This window comes from Natator depressus, chromosome 1 (assembly GCF_965152275.1).
Source record: "Natator depressus isolate rNatDep1 chromosome 1, rNatDep2.hap1, whole genome shotgun sequence".
Classification (NCBI taxonomy): domain Eukaryota; kingdom Metazoa; phylum Chordata; order Testudines; family Cheloniidae; genus Natator; species Natator depressus.
Window position 1 is genome coordinate 220,235 of NC_134234.1, and position 16,706 is coordinate 236,940.

Below are 16,706 nucleotides of genomic sequence, written 5' to 3' on the forward strand. Positions count from 1 at the left end.
CATTCAGTATGGGGCCCACACTTTCCTTGACTTTCTTCTTGTTGCTAACATACCTGAAGAAACTCTTCTTGTTACTCTTAACATCTCTTGCTAGCTGCAACTCCACGTGTGATTTGGCCTTCCTGATTTCACTCCTGCATGCCCGAGTAATATTTTTATACTCTTCCCTGGTCATTTGTCCAATCTTCCACTTCTTGTAAGCTTCTTTTCTGTGTTTAAGAACAGCAAGGATTTCACTGTTAAGCCAAGCTGGTTGCCTGCCATATTTACTATTCTTTCTACACATCGGGATGGTTTGTCCCTGTAACCTCAATAAGGATTCTTTAAAATACAGCCAGCTCTCCTGGACTCCTTTCCCCCTCATGTTATTCTCCCAGGGGATCCTGCCCATCAGTTCCCTGAGGGAGTCAAAGTCTGCTTTTCTGAAGTCCAGGGTCCGTATTCTGCTGCTCTCCTTTCTTCCCTGTGTCAGGACCCTGAACTTGACGATCTCATGGTCACTGCCTCCCAGGTTCCCATCCACTTTTGCTTCCCCTACTAATTCTTTCCCGGTTTGTGAGCAGCAGGTCAAGAAGAGCTCTGCCCCTAGTTGGTTCCTCCAGCACTTGCACCAGGAAATTGTCCCCTACACTTTCCAAAAACTTCCTGGATTTTCTGTGCACCGCTGTATTGCTCTCCCAGCAGATATCAGGGTGATTGAAGTCTCCCATGAGAACCAGGGCTTGCGATCTAGTAACTTCCGTGAGTTGCCGGAAGAAAGCCTCGTCCACCTCATCCCGCTGGTCCGGTGGTCTATAGCAGACTCCCACCACAACATCACCCTTGTTGATCACACTTCTAAACTTAATCCAGAGACTCTCCGGTTTTTCTGCAGCTTCCTACCGGAGCTCTGAGCAGTCATACTGCTCTCTTACATACAATGCAACTCCCCCACCTTTTCTGCCCTGCCTGTCCTTCCTGAACCGTTTATATCCATTCATGACAGTACTCTAGTCATGTGAGTTATCCCAGCAAGTCTCTGTTATTCCAATCACATCATAATTCCTTGACTGTGCCAGGATTTTCAGTTCTCCCTGCTTGTTTCCCAGGCTTCTTGCATTTGTGTATAGGCATTTGAGATAACTTGCTGTTTGTCCTGCTTTCTTAGTATGAGGCAGGAGCCCTCCCCTTTCGCGTTCTCCTGCTCGTGCTTCCTCCCGGTATCCCACGTCCCCACTTACCTCAAGGCTTTGGTCTCCTTCCCCGGGTGAGCCTAGTTTAAAGCCCTCCCCACTAGGTTAGCCAGCCTGCTTGCGAAGATGCTGTTCCCTCTCTTTGTTAGGTGGAGCCCATCTCTGCCTAGCACTCTTCCTTCTTGGAACTCCATCCCATGGTCAAAGAGTCCAAAGCCTTCTCTCCGACACCACCTGCGTAGCCATTCGTTGACTTCCACGATTCGACAGTCTCTACCCAGGCCTTTTCCTTCTACGGGGAGGAGTTAGATGAGCTTGTAGTTGTCCTTTGGCTAACTTCTCTCTATGAGCTTGCTAAGGAATGGGAGATTTGACAACAAGTGATAGTTGGTTATAACTGACATATCCAGGTAATGTCAGTGTTGGTCACACTGTTGCGTGTTCAGAGGAGGAAGGAAAAAGTTCTCTGCATGAGTCATTGGCCATTACAGTCATCAGTGGCATCATTGCTCATTACTCTCTTTCACCAGCCACAAATGGCAGGGGTCTGGTGCACAAGTCTTGAGTCAAGACTCCTTTGGAGTGTCCAGAACTTCTTGAGGAGTAAATATACTGGACTCCAGGATTTCAGGCAGGCTGTTGGATGGTGAGTGCAGGCAGGGTGGATTCAGGCTGTCTGAGAAGCCTTCTTGACTATGCATGATCTTTCAGCGCAGTAGAATATAGTCCTTTGCAGCACTTGGTGCTGGGTTCAGATGCAGGTTGTAGCCACCCAGAATTGCTGAAGCAGTTTGCCACCCTGGATAGCTCCTCGGGGTGGGATTTGTCAGCTTTAATGGAGCTCATAGGAAGGGTCTCTTGCCATAGGCTTGGAGACATTTGTTATGTTTCATCCTGTCTGCATCAGTCTTTGTTTTCTGCTTTGGCTCTTAAATTTCTGCCGCACTCTCTTCATCTGGCTCAGGGTGTCAGCAAACCAAGGAAAGCTGTGTGGGGAGGAAGAGGCTCTTTGGGGTCAATATGTTGCTGGTTGAGGCTAATGTGGAATGGTAACAATTCACCAGGTCCTCATGCTGTGGGTGGAGTGCTGCTGTCCTTTAGTTGTCTTTGAAATTTAGTAGAGTCCCTGAGTCTTTGCAGCTGAATCAGGATCATAGGTCTGTTTTGTTTCCTGGCAAAGCAGTGACCACCACCTTAATGAGGTGACAGTCTGTGCAGGACATTGGTTGGGTTGTGATGTCTTTGATCTTGACATCTAGGCTGAAGATGGCAGCAATTCCTAGGCTTCACCCAAACTCCCTGTGCGACTGTATAGGGGGTTAGCAGCTCTGCCCTGCAGCACAGGAGTGTGAGGAGAAATGCAGTAACAATTGTGAAGTGACCAGCACTGCAGTTCTAGGGTCACAGATGTGCCACAAATAGCTGGATAGATATGTGGGTGCGTGGAGATGTATATGTAAGGGTGTGTGTGCCCATGCATGGGCCTGCGCACCATCTTAGTCAGCTTTGTGACCCTGGGACTCCATGCACTGGCTTACCCCGTCCTCTCCCAGGTGCCATCTCAGTGCAGGACTCCAGCAGCCTGGACTTCGAGTCAAGCCCTCGGCTGCGCCTCGTGGTTCAAGCAGAGACTGCCGCCTCCTTTGGCTTCATGGCAGTGAACCTCAACCTGCAGGATGTGAACGACAACTTGCCACGCTTCCAGCTGCAGAACTATGTGGCCTTTATCTGGGAGTCACAGAGCTACGACTCCCCCGTCATACAGGTACCACCGGGGGCGGGGGAGCCCCAGGATGGGGCCATGGGAGCCTCACACGTGATGAGTGCAGGGGGCCTGTGGATGGGAAGGGGAGGGCACTGGGCTGGATAGGCCCATTGGTCTAATGGTGGAGGGGAATCGGGGCTGGATGGGCCCATTGGTCTGATCCGGGTGGGGGTGTGGAATCAGGATTGGATGGGCCCACTGGTCTGATTGAGGGGAGGGTCAGGGTTGGATGGGCCCATTGGTCTGATTGGCAGGAGGGTCAGGACTGGATGAGCCCATTGGTCTGACCAGGGGGCGGAACAGAGCCGGATGGGCCCAGTGGGCTGATTGGGGGTGGGTGGGGAATTGGGGCTGGATGGGCCCATTGGTGTGATCAGGGGCAGGAATTGGGGCTGGATGGGTTCATTGCTCTGCTTGGAGGGGTATCAGAGATGGATGGGCCCATTGGTCTGATGGGGGGGGGGAATTGGGGCTGGATGAGCCCATTGGTCTGGCCTGGGGGGTGTAAATTGGGCTGGATGGACCCATTGGTTAGATCGGTGGGAGGGAATTAGGGCTGGATGGGCCCATTGGGCTGATCGAGGAGGGAAAAATCAGGGCTGGATGGGCCCATTGGTCTGACTGGGGGGTATTGAATCTGGATGGGCCCATTGGTCTGATGAAGGGGTCATAGGTCAGGGTTGGATGGGCTCATTGGTCTGACCAGAGGGGTGTAAACAGGGGTTAGATGGTGTCATTGATCTGAGGTGGGGAGAGTAAATTGGGGCCAGATTGGCCCATTGCTCTGATCTGGGGGGTGTAAATTGGGGCTGGAACAGTCCATGGGTCTGAGCCGCAAGCGTGAGATCGGGGCTGGAATGGCCCGTGGGTCTGAGCCGGAAGCGTGAGGTCCGAGCAGGAATGGCCTGTGGGTCTGAGCCAGAAGCCTGAAATTGGGCCGGAACGGCCCATGAGTCTGAGCCGGAAGCATGAGATCGGGGCCAGAGTGGCCTGTGAGTCTGAGCAGGAAGCATGATATCGGGGCTGGAGTGGGTGGCCTGTGGGTGGCCCGAGAGTCTGAGCTGGAAGCATCAGATCGGGGCCGGAATGGCCCGAGGGTCTGAGCCGGAAGCATCTGATCGGGGCCGGAATGGCCCGAGGATCTGAGTCGGAAGTGTGAGATCGGGGCTGAAACAGCCTGTGGGTCAGAGCTCAAAGCATGAGAGCGGGGTCAGAATGGCCCGTACGTCTGAGCTGGAAGCATGAGATTGGGGCCGGAGTGGCCTGTGGCTTTGAGCCGGAAGCGTGAGACCAGGGCTGGAACAGCCCGTGGGTCTGAGCCAGAAGCATAAGGTTGGGGCTGGGGTGGCTCGTGGGTCTGAGCCAGCACATTGAATCCCATGTGCTGTTTTGCAGGTTCTGGCTGACGACCCAGATCAGGGTGCAAATGGTCAGGTGACCTACGCCATCAACCAGTCGCTGCCCATGAACGGGCTGTACCACATTGATGCCCAGATGGGGACCATCACCACTGCAGCCATTCTGGACAGGGAGATCTGGCCACAGACTCGGTGAGTGAAAGCCAGCCAAATGGAATAAGGCGCCGTGTATCCCAGGGAGGCGATTAGGGAGAAGTGGGAAATTCTCCATCTCTTAGTGACTTCAGATCCACATTGGCTGCGTTAGCAAAATTTAGCTGACTCAAGTCACTGGGCTCCATACACAGAGACCTGGGTGGGCATCGCTAGCGTGTGTTATGCAGCCGTTCAGACAAGTTCTGACAGACCCTTCTGGCCATAAACTCTGTGACTCTCACTTGTATTTGGGGCTGGCAGAAAGAACGAATGTCCAGGCACCACACATCTGCCTAGCCTGAACACTCTGGGCATCCCCCAACCCTCTTGCCAAGCTACACACTCTGAGCACCGTTCCCACTGGGCACCATGCTGCCCCATCCCAAGCTCTCTGGGCACCACGTGCCCAATCCCCATATATATCTACCTCTCCCACACCCGCTGGGCAGTATGTAACCACCCCTTCCACAGACCACGAACTGGTCATCATGCCTGCCCTACAGCCCACAAACTCTGGGCACCGTGGCCCCCTCACAGCTCATATACTCTGGGCACCACACACAGAGCCTCCACACAACCCACGTCCTATGGGCACAATGCAAAGACCCCCCCACAGCCCACACAAACCAGACACAATGCAACGACCCCACACAACCCATGTCCTCTGGGCCCCATGCAACACCCTCCTACAGACCACACAAACTGGGCACCATGCAATTCCCCACAGCCCTCGCCCTCTGGGCATCATGCTACGACCCCCCACAGCCCACAACCTCTGGGCACAATGCAACGATCCCCCACAGCCCATGTCCTCTGGGCCCTATGCAACGCCCCCCTACAGCCCACACAAACTGGGCACCATACACCTCCCCACAGCCCATGCCCTCTGGGCACCACACACCTCCCCACAGTCCACGCCCTCTGGGCACCATGCCCCCATTTCCCCTGTAACGATGCTGGTTCTGGTGGGACCCAACTGAGAGTGCCAATTCAGGACAAACTGCTTAAAGCAGGGCAGTTACAGCCCAAGGCTGGGGTTTCTGTGCACATCAAAGCAAACCCAACCAGCCAGACAGATAGGACTTTGGTTTTACCCCACGGGCTAACCACAAGTCACACAAGCCATTCCCTTAGACACTCCACTTTCCCAGTATCCCCACCAGTGCCACTCGTTATGAGGATGAATGGTTATGAAAACCAATACCCCAGTAAAAGAAAAAAGGTTCTCTTGATCCCAAAGGACCAAGCCCCAGACCCAGGTCAATATACAAATCAGATCTTACCCACAAATCACGCTGTTGCCAATCCTTTCGAATCTAAAATCTAAAGGTTTATTCATAAAAGGAAAAAGATAGAGATGAGAGCTAGAATTGGTTAAATGGAATCAATTACATACAGTTATGGCAAAGTTCTTGGTTCAGGCTTGTAGCAATGATAGAATAAACTGCAGGTTCAGATCAAGTCTCTGGAGTATATTCACAGCTGGGATGGATCTTTCAGTCCTTGGTTCACAGCTTCAGTGTAGCAAAGTTTCTCCAGAGGTCAGAAGCAGGACTGAAGACCAGATGGAGGAGCTGCAGCAGCTTTTTATATTTTCTTGCCACGTGGTCTCTGCTTTCTTTGTCCCAAGGACAAGCTGCCCATCCCATGGCCTGGAAACACCTCAGAGTTCTGTCCATAGGCAGGTCCCTGCATGCCTTGCTGAGTCACAAGGTGTGTCTGCCTTCTCTCAATGGGTTAGTTGTGTCGCTGATGGTCCTTAATGGGCCATCCAGCAGGCTGGGCAGAGTTGACACCAACTTGTCTGGGGTGTCACCCAGAAGCATAGCCTAAATTTGAAATACAGACAGAATAGGCCAATATTCATAACTTTTAACTACAAAAATGATACACACATATAGACAGCATAATCCTAATCAGAAAACCATCACCTTGTCTTAGACACCCCATTTGACCCCCTTTATGCAAGATTTGGTGCCACTACAGGACCTTGGTTGCCACAATGATCTATACAGTCCCAGATTATGTCAATAACATCACACCCCCACAGCCCACACACTCAGGGCACGATGCACCCCTCTAGCCTATTCACTCTGGACACTCATCCTCCTGTCTCACAGGCCACGTGTACTGGGCACCCCCCCACCCACAGCTCCATGCCTCCACTAACACTCCCCTCACTCTGAGCACCCAGCCCACACACCTGGGGCTCTGTGCATCATAGAATCATAAAATATTAGGGTTGTGTCACGGAGTGTGGGGGAGTCCAGGCCCTGCACCCCTCTTCCTGGGATTCACCGAGACTCTCAGCCAGCCAGTAAAACAGAAGGTTTATTGGACAACAGGAACACAGTCCAAAACAGAGCTTGTGGGTACACCCAGGACCCCTCAGTGAAGTCCTTCTGGGGGAGCAGGGAGCTTAGACCCCAGCCCTGGGGTTCCCTGTGTTCCTCCACCCAGCCCCAAACTGAAACTAAACCCACCGAGCAGGTTCCCTGCTGCAGCCTCCGTCCACATTCCTGGGCAGAGGTGTCACCTCCCCCTCCCCCTCCTGGCTCAGGTGACAGGCTCTCAGGTCTCCCGTCCCCAGGGCACATTCCCAGGTCAACACTCCCCCCTCCCTGCTGCGTCACATCGTCACATCTCTCCCCCCTTCGAGACTGAACTGAGCGGGGTCACTGTGACCAGTGACCTGGGGAAGTTCGGGGCCCCCTCTCCGGGACAGCGCATCCGCTATCAGGTTGGCACTTCCCTTCACATGGACCACGTCCATGTCGTAATCCTGCAGGAGCAGGCTCCACCTCAGGAGCTTGGCGTTGGCTCCTTTCATCTGGTGCAGCCAGGTCAGGGGAGAGTGGTCGGTGTACACGGTGAAGTGTCGCCCGAAGAGATAGGGCTCTAGTTTCTTGAGGGCCCACACCATGGCCAGGCACTCCTTCTCGATGGCCGCGTAGTGTTGCTCCCGGGGTAGCAACTTCTTGCTCAGGTACACGATGGGGTGTCTCTCCCCCTTTTCATCCTCCTGCATTAACACCGCCCCCAGTCCCGTGTCAGAGGCGTCGGTGAACACCACAAAGGGCTTGTCAAAGTCTGGGTTTGCTAGAACTGGGCCACTGACCAGAGCCTCCTTCAGCGCCCGGAAAGCCTCCTGGCACTGCTCGGTCCAGACCACCTTGTCTGGCTTCCCCTTCTTGCATAGCTCAGTGATGGGGGTGGCTATGGCGCTAAAGTGGGGCACAAATCTTCGGTAGTATCCTGCCATCCCAATAAAGGCTTGGACCTGCTTTTTGGTGTGGGGAGCGGGCCAGTCTCTGATCACCTCCACCTTGGCCGGTTCCGGCTTTAGGCGGCCGCTCCCCACCCGATGGCCCAGGTAAGATACTTCAGCCATCCCCACCTTGCACTTCTCCGCTTTGACAGTCAGCCCAGCCCCCTGGAGTCGGTCCAGCACTTGTCTAACCTGGGACACGTGGTCCTCCCAGGTCTGGCTAAAGACACAGATGTCGTCAATATACGCCACGGCAAAACTCTCCATCCCCCTCAGGAGCTGGTCCACCAGGCGCTGGAAGGTGGCCGGCGCTCCCTTGAGGCCGAAAGGCAGGGTCAGAAACTCATAGAGCCCCAGAGGGGTGATAAAGGCCGATTTCAGCCGGGCATCTGCATCCAGCGGCACTTGCCAGTAGCCCTTTGTAAGGTCCATGGTGGTAAGGTACCGAGCTCCTCCCAGCTTGTCTAGGAGCTCGTCCGGCCTGGGCATGGGGTAGGCATCCGATACAGTGATGGCATTGAGCTTCCGATAGTCCACACAGAACCGGACTGACCCATCCTTTTTGGGGACCAGCACCACCGGCGAGGCCCAAGGGCTGGCCGATGGCTGGATCACCCCCAAAGCCAGCATGTCCCGGACCTCTCTTTCCAGGTCCTGAGCAGTTTTCCCTGTGACTCGGAAGGGGGAGCATCTTATCGGCGGGTGCGACCCTGTCTGCACCCGGTGGACAGTCAGATTAGTGCGTCCAGGCTGGTTGGAAAACAGCTGTCGGTACGGATGCAGCACCCCCCTGACCTCAGCTTGCTGGGCAGGGGTGAGCTGATCCGAGAGGGGGATTGTTTCCAGGGGGGAACCAGCTCTGGTCCCAGGGAATAGATCTACTAAAGGGTCATCTCCCTGCTCCTCCCACTGACCACACACAGCTAACACCACATTCCCCCTGGCATAATATGGCTTCATCATATTCACATGGTACACCCGGCGGTGGTGGGCCCGGTTCGGCAGCTCCACCACATAGTTTACCTCATTGAGCTGCTTGACGACCTTGAACGGGCCCTCCCAGGCGGCCTGTAGTTTGTTCTTTCTCACGGGGATGAGAACCATCACCTGATCCCCGGTGGCGTAGGCACGGGCCCGCGCCGTGCGGTCATACCAGACCTTCTGCTTCCTCTGGGCTCTGGCCAGATTCTCCCTGGCCAGGCCCATGAGTTCAGCCAGTCTCTCTCGGAAGGTCAGGACATACTCCACCACTGACTCTCCATCGGGAGTGGCCTTCCCCTCCCACTCGTCTCTCATCAGGTCCAGGGGGCCCCTCACCCTCCTTCCATATAACAGTTCGAAAGGCGAAAATCCGGTAGACTCCTGGGGCACCTCCCTGTACGCGAACAGCAGGTGAGGTAAGTACTTGTCCCAATCCTGCGGGTGCTGGTTCATAAAGGTTTTCAGCATCATCTTTAGCGTCCCGTTAAACCTCTCCACCAGCCCATTGGACTGGGGGTGATACGCTGAGGCCCAGTCATGCCGGACCCCACATTTCTCCCACAAGCACCGGAGCAGGGCCGACATGAAGTTGGAGCCTTGGTCTGTCAAGACTTCCCTGGGGAGCCCCACTCGGCTTAAAATGGTCAGGAGCGCATCTGCCACGGTGTCTGCTTCAATGGAAGCTAAGGGCACTGCCTCGGGGTAGCGGGTGGCGAAATCTACCACCACCAGAATGTATTTCTTCCCCGACCGGGTCGTCTTGCTGAGAGGCCCCACGATGTCCATGGCCACCTTCTGGAAAGGCTCCTCTATGATGGGCAAAGGTCTCAACGCCGCTTTCCCCTTGTCCCGGGCCTTCCCCACCCTCTGACAGGGGTCACAGGATCGGCAATACTGCCGGACGGTGGTAAAGACCCCGGGCCAGTAAAAGTTCTGTAGCAACCTCTGCCGGGTGCGCCGGATTCCCTGGTGCCCTGCGAGGGGGATGTCATGGGCCAGGGACAGGAGCTTGCGGCGGTACTTCTGGGGGACCACCAGCTGCCTCCTGATCCCACAGGACTCCCCTTCCCCTGGGGGAGCCCATTCTCGGTACAGGAACCCCTTCTCCCACAGGAACCTCTCCTGGCAGCCTCTCCTCATGGTCCGTCCCTCACTGAGGTCGGCCAGGTCCCTGAGCTTCTGCAAGGAGGGATCTTTCCTCAACTCGGCCTGGAACTCAGCGGCTGGGGAAGGGATGGGGCCCGGTTCCCCCTCCGTGGCCAGGTCTGAGGCCGCAGCCTCTCTGAGCCGTGCCCCTCGGCGCTCCCTCCCCACCCGAGTAGGGTCTCGCGCCTCCAGTGTGGTACCCTCCCCAGGGTCAGGTCGCAGTGCCCCTCGCCGGCTCTGGCTACGGGTCACAACCAGGGCGGTCTGGGGGTCGCTTGGCCAGTCCTCTAGGTCTCCCCCCATCAAAACTTCAGTGGGCAAATGGTGGTGTACCCCCACATCCTTGGGGCCCTCCTTGGTCCCCCATTTCAGGTGTACCCTTGCCACGGGCACCTTAAATGGGGTCCCGCCCACCCCCGTCAGGGTCAGGTAGGTGTTGGGCACCACCCGATCTGGGGCCACCACCTCGGGCCGGGCCAGCGTCACCTCCGCGCCCGTATCCCAGTATCCATTGACCTTTCTCCCATCCACCTCCAGGGGAACAAGGCACTCTCTCCGGAGGGACAGCCCCGCACCCACCCTGTAAACCGAGCACCCTGAGTCCAGAGCCTCCAGCCCTCTGGCGGGGCTGGCTGGGGGTACTCTTCCCTCCTGAGCAGGTGGCAAACTGGTAGCCCCCCTTTCCTGGGTCGCCTGCCCCTCGTCCAGCTGAGTCCCTACCCAGTTAACCCTGGGTAGGTTGGGTCTGCTCAGTTTGTCCCGGAGCCCGGGGCACTGGGCCCGTACGTGGCCTCTCTGGCCACAGTGATAGCAGCTCAGGTCACGTTGGTCCCCTCGAACGGGTCGGAGGGGCCCGACACCAGGCGTTCCCCTTTGGAGGGGGTTCTCCCTATTTCCCCGCTGGGAGGCCCCATGGTGACTCTCTCTCTGCATCGGGGGGGGCCTGTTCTTTTGGGACTCCTCCCGGCTACCCCCTGACCGACTGTTCACAAACTCGTCGGCCAGCTGCCCTGCATGCTGGGGGTTCGCGAGCTTTTTGTCCACCAGCCACAGCCTCAGGTCGGAAGGGCACTGTTCATACAGGTGCTCCAGTACAAACAGGTCAAGCAGGTCCTCTTTAGTTTGGGCCCCCGCTGTCCACTTGCGGGCATATCCCTGCATCCTGTTGACCAGTTGTAGGTAGGTGTGACGATGTGACGCAGCAGGGAGGGGGGAGTGTTGACCTGGGAATGTGCCCTGGGGACGGGAGACCTGAGAGCCTGTCACCTGAGCCAGGAGGGGGAGGGGGAGGTGACACCTCTGCCCAGGAATGTGGACGGAGGCTGCAGCAGGGAACCTGCTCGGTGGGTTTAGTTTCAGTTTGGGGCTGGGTGGAGGAACACAGGGAACCCCAGGGCTGGGGTCTAAGCTCCCTGCTCCCCCAGAAGGACTTCACTGAGGGGTCCTGGGTGTACCCCACAAGCTCTGTTTTGGACTGTGTTCCTGTTGTCCAATAAACCTTCTGTTTTACTGGCTGGCTGAGAGTCTCAGTGAATCCCAGGAAGAGGGGTGCAGGGCCTGGACTCCCCCACACTCCGTGACAACTGGTGTTAGCGGTGGGATCTACTGCACCCCGTGAACGGCGCTTCCTGCAGTAAGTGACTGGGGAACAGTAAAACGAAGGGGGATTGACGGGGACCAGGCGTGCTGAAGATTCAGAGAGAGACGGTTTCAGGGGGCGGTTAACCCCTGGGAGTGTGTGACCAGAGAGAAGGACTTTTGCAGTAACAGGGTCCCCCGGGGGATTGCAGCGAGCGGTCCCAGAGGGGCGGAGGAGTCTGCAGCTCGACCCTGGCAAAGAGGTGGTGACCTCAAGAAGGACTGGCACACTAGGGGCTTTTCCTGGAAACCGTGGACAGCTGCCCGGCCTGCGAGTGGCCAGCCGGGAGATGTACGCTAAACGCCTTAAGAGCGACCTGGTGGAGCTGTGCAGGCAGAGGGGGCTGCGCGTCGGGAGGTCCACCAAGGAACAGCTGATTGCCCAGCTGGAGGAGAGGGATCGCTTGGATGACCCAATCCCTGTCCCTGAGGGAAGCCGCCCGGCGGACGCAGCGTGGGCCCTGGGGCCTGACCAGGCTGGGAGGGGTCAGACTGCTGCCCAGGACACCCCGAGACCCTTCCTACCCATGCCTGGGGGAGGGGTTGTGGGAAGCCCAGCGAATACCGAGGGCCCCCTGACCCCAGCAGCCAGCAGGGGATCCTCCCAGCGGAGCTCCCCATCCCTGGAGCGGATGCGGCTGGAATGGGAGAGGGAGAGGAAAATGAGGGAGCTGGAGGATCATGAAAAACAACGTCAACATGAGGAGAAACAACGTCAACATGAGGAGAAACAACGTCAACATGAGCAGGAGGAGAAGGAGAGGGAGCGTCAGGAGAAGGAGAGGGAACGTCAGGAGAAGGAGAGGGAACGTCAACATGAGCAGCAGGAGAAGGAGAAACAAAGACAGCATGAACTGGAGCTGGCCAGGCTGAGGAGCAGTGGGGCCCCGGCTGCGGTGAGTGCGGGGGGACCCAAGACTGCAAGGAGCTTTGATAAGTGCTTCCTGGCCCAGCGGAAGGAGGGGGAGGACATAGATAGCTTCCTGACGGCCTTTGAGAATGCCTGCGAGCTGCACAGGGTTGACCCTGCAGACAGGCTCCAGTTCCTCACCCCCTTACTGGACCCCAAAGCCGTGGAGGTCTACAGCCGGATGACAGGGGCAGAGGCAGGGGACTATGAACTGTTCAAACAGGCCCTGCTCCGTGAGTTTGGGCTGACCCCCGAGATGTACCGGAGAAGGTTCCGGAGTCAGCGTAAAACGCCTGAGGTCACCTACCTACAACTGGTCAACAGGATGCAGGGATATGCCCGCAAGTGGACAGCGGGGGCCCAAACTAAAGAGGACCTGCTTGACCTGTTTGTACTGGAGCACCTGTATGAACAGTGCCCTTCCGACCTGAGACTGTGGCTGGTGGACAAAAAGCTCGCGAACCCCCAGCATGCAGGGCAGCTGGCCGACGAGTTTGTGAACAGTCGGTCAGGGGGTAGCCGGGAGGAGTCCCAAAAGAACAGGCCCCCCCGATGCAGAGAGAGAGTCACCATGGGGCCCCCCAGCGGGGAAATAGGGAGAACCCCCTCCAAAGGGGAACGCCTGGTGTCGGGCCCCTCCGACCCGTTCGAGGGGACCAACGTGACCTGAGCTGCTATCACTGTGGCCAGAGAGGCCACGTACGGGCCCAGTGCCCCGGGCTCCGGGACAAACTGAGCAGACCCAACCTACCCAGGGTTAACTGGGTAGGGACTCAGCTGGACGAGGGGCAGGCGACCCAGGAAAGGGGGGCTACCAGTTTGCCACCTGCTCAGGAGGGAAGAGTACCCCCAGCCAGCCCCGCCAGAGGGCTGGAGGCTCTGGACTCAGGGTGCTCGGTTTACAGGGTGGGTGCGGGGCTGTCCCTCCGGAGAGAGTGCCTTGTTCCCCTGGAGGTGGATGGGAGGAAGGTCAATGGATACTGGGATACGGGCGCGGAGGTGACGCTGGCCCGGCCCGAGGTGGTGGCCCCAGATCGGGTGGTGCCCAACACCTACCTGACCCTGACGGGGGTGGGCGGGACCCCATTTAAGGTGCCCGTGGCAAGGGTACACCTGAAATGGGGGACCAAGGAGGGCCCCAAGGATGTGGGGGTACACCACCATTTGCCCACTGAAGTTTTGATGGGGGGAGACCTAGAGGACTGGCCAAGCGACCCCCAGACCGCCCTGGTTGTTACCCGTAGCCAGAGCCGGCGAGGGGCACTGCGACCTGACCCTGGGGAGGGTACCACACTGGAGGCGCGAGACCCTACTCGGGTGGGGAGGGAGCGCCGAGGGGCACGGCTCAGAGAGGCTGCGGCCTCAGACCTGGCCACGGAGGGGGAACCGGGCCCCATCCCTTCCCCAGCCGCTGAGTTCCAGGCCGAGTTGAGGAAAGATCCCTCCTTGCAGAAGCTCAGGGACCTGGCCGACCTCAGTGAGGGACGGACCATGAGGAGAGGCTGCCAGGAGAGGTTCCTGTGGGAGAAGGGGTTCCTGTACCGAGAATGGGCTCCCCCGGGGGAAGGGGAGTCCTGTGGGATCAGGAGGCAGCTGGTGGTCCCCCAGAAGTACCGCCGCAAGCTCCTGTCCCTGGCCCATGACATCCCCCTCGCAGGGCACCAGGGAATCCGGCGCACCCGGCAGAGGTTGCTACAGAACTTTTACTGGCCCGGGGTCTTTACCACCGTCCGGCAGTATTGCCGATCCTGTGACCCCTGTCAGAGGGTGGGGAAGGCCCGGGACAAGGGGAAAGCGGCGTTGAGACCTTTGCCCATCATAGAGGAGCCTTTCCAGAAGGTGGCCATGGACATCGTGGGGCCTCTCAGCAAGACGACCCGGTCGGGGAAGAAATACATTCTGGTGGTGGTAGATTTCGCCACCCGCTACCCCGAGGCAGTGCCCTTAGCTTCCATTGAAGCAGACACCGTGGCAGATGCGCTCCTGACCATTTTCAGCCGAGTGGGGTTCCCCAGGGAAGTCTTGACAGACCAAGGCTCCAACTTCATGTCGGCCCTGCTCCGGTGCTTGTGGGAGAAATGTGGGGTCCGGCATGACTGGGCCTCAGCGTATCACCCCCAGTCCAATGGGCTGGTGGAGAGGTTTAACGGGACGCTAAAGATGATGCTGAAAACCTTTATGAACCAGCACCCGCAGGATTGGGACAAGTACTTACCTCACCTGCTGTTCGCGTACAGGGAGGTGCCCCAGGAGTCTACCGGATTTTCGCCTTTCGAACTGTTATATGGAAGGAGGGTGAGGGGCCCCCTGGACCTGATGAGAGACGAGTGGGAGGGGAAGGCCACTCCCGATGGAGAGTCAGTGGTGGAGTATGTCCTGACCTTCCGAGAGAGACTGGCTGAACTCATGGGCCTGGCCAGGGAGAATCTGGCCAGAGCCCAGAGGAAGCAGAAGGTCTGGTATGACCGCACGGCGCGGGCCCGTGCCTACGCCACCGGGGATCAGGTGATGGTTCTCATCCCCGTGAGAAAGAACAAACTACAGGCCGCCTGGGAGGGCCCGTTCAAGGTCGTCAAGCAGCTCAATGAGGTAAACTATGTGGTGGAGCTGTCGAACCGGGCCCACCACCGCCGGGTGTACCATGTGAATATGATGAAGCCATATTATGCCAGGGGGAATGTGGTGTTAGCTGTGTGTGGTCAGTGGGAGGAGCAGGGAGATGACCCTTTAGTAGATCTATTCCCTGGGACCAGAGCTGGTTCCCCCCTGGAAACAATCCCCCTCTCGGATCAGCTCACCCCTGCCCAGCAAGCTGAGGTCAGGGGGGTGCTGCATCCGTACCGACAGCTGTTTTCCAACCAGCCTGGACGCACTAATCTGACTGTCCACCGGGTGCAGACAGGGTCGCACCCGCCGATAAGATGCTCCCCCTTCCGAGTCACAGGGAAAACTGCTCAGGACCTGGAAAGAGAGGTCCGGGACATGCTGGCTTTGGGGGTGATCCAGCCATCGGCCAGCCCTTGGGCCTCGCCGGTGGTGCTGGTCCCCAAAAAGGATGGGTCAGTCCGGTTCTGTGTGGACTATCGGAAGCTCAATGCCATCACTGTATCGGATGCCTACCCCATGCCCAGGCCGGACGAGCTCCTAGACAAGCTGGGAGGAGCTCGGTACCTTACCACCATGGACCTTACAAAGGGCTACTGGCAAGTGCCGCTGGATGCAGATGCCCGGCTGAAATCGGCCTTTATCACCCCTCTGGGGCTCTATGAGTTTCTGACCCTGCCTTTCGGCCTCAAGGGAGCGCCGGCCACCTTCCAGCGCCTGGTGGACCAGCTCCTGAGGGGGATGGAGAGTTTTGCCGTGGCGTATATTGACGACATCTGTGTCTTTAGCCAGACCTGGGAGGACCACGTGTCCCAGGTTAGACAAGTGCTGGACCGACTCCAGGGGGCTGGCTGACTGTCAAAGCGGAGAAGTGCAAGGTGGGGATGGCTGAAGTATCTTACCTGGGCCATCGGGTGGGGAGCGGCCGCCTAAAGCCGGAACCGGCCAAGGTGGAGGTGATCAGAGACTGGCCCGCTCCCCACACCAAAAAGCAGGTCCAAGCCTTTATTGGGATGGCCGGATACTACCGAAGATTTGTGCCCCACTTTAGCGCCATAGCCACCCCCATCACTGAGCTATGCAAGAAGGGGAAGCCAGACAAGGTGGTCTGGACCGAGCAGTGCCAGGAGGCTTTCTGGGCGCTGAAGGAGGCTCTGGTCAGTGGCCCAGTTCTAGCAAACCCAGACTTTGACAAGCCCTTTGTGGTGTTCACCGACGCCTCCGACACGGGACTGGGGGCGGTGTTAATGCAGGAGGATGAAAAGGGGGAGAGACACCCCATCGTGTACCTGAGCAAGAAGTTGCTACCCCGGGAGCAACACTACGCGGCCATCGAGAAGGAGTGCCTGGCCATGGTGTGGGCCCTCAAGAAACTAGAGCCCTATCTCTTCGGGCGACACTTCACCGTGTACACCGACCACTCTCCCCTGACCTGGCTGCACCAGATGAAAGGAGCCAACGCCAAGCTCCTGAGGTGGAGCCTGCTCCTGCAGGATTACGACATGGACGTGGTCCATGTGAAGGGAAGTGCCAACCTGATAGCGGATGCGCTGTCCCGGAGAGGGGGCCCCGAACTTCCCCAGGTCACTGGTCACAGTGACCCCGCTCAGGTCAGTCCAGGCCCTGCACCCCTCTTCCTGGGATTCACTGAGACTCTCAGCCAGCCAGT

The 16,706-nt window shown here is 57.7% G+C and overlaps 1 protein-coding gene across 1 annotated transcript in view; it reads left to right on the top strand.

Moving 5' to 3' along the window:
* DCHS1 (dachsous cadherin-related 1) overlaps positions 1–16,706 on the top strand; it is a 118,696-nt gene that overhangs the window by 87,030 nt on the left and 14,960 nt on the right. The window contains exons 16-17 of the mRNA XM_074953790.1: positions 2,726–2,937; positions 4,333–4,487. Coding sequence (XP_074809891.1) covers positions 2,726–2,937; positions 4,333–4,487 — 367 coding nt within the window. The remainder of the gene's footprint in view (positions 1–2,725; positions 2,938–4,332; positions 4,488–16,706) is intronic.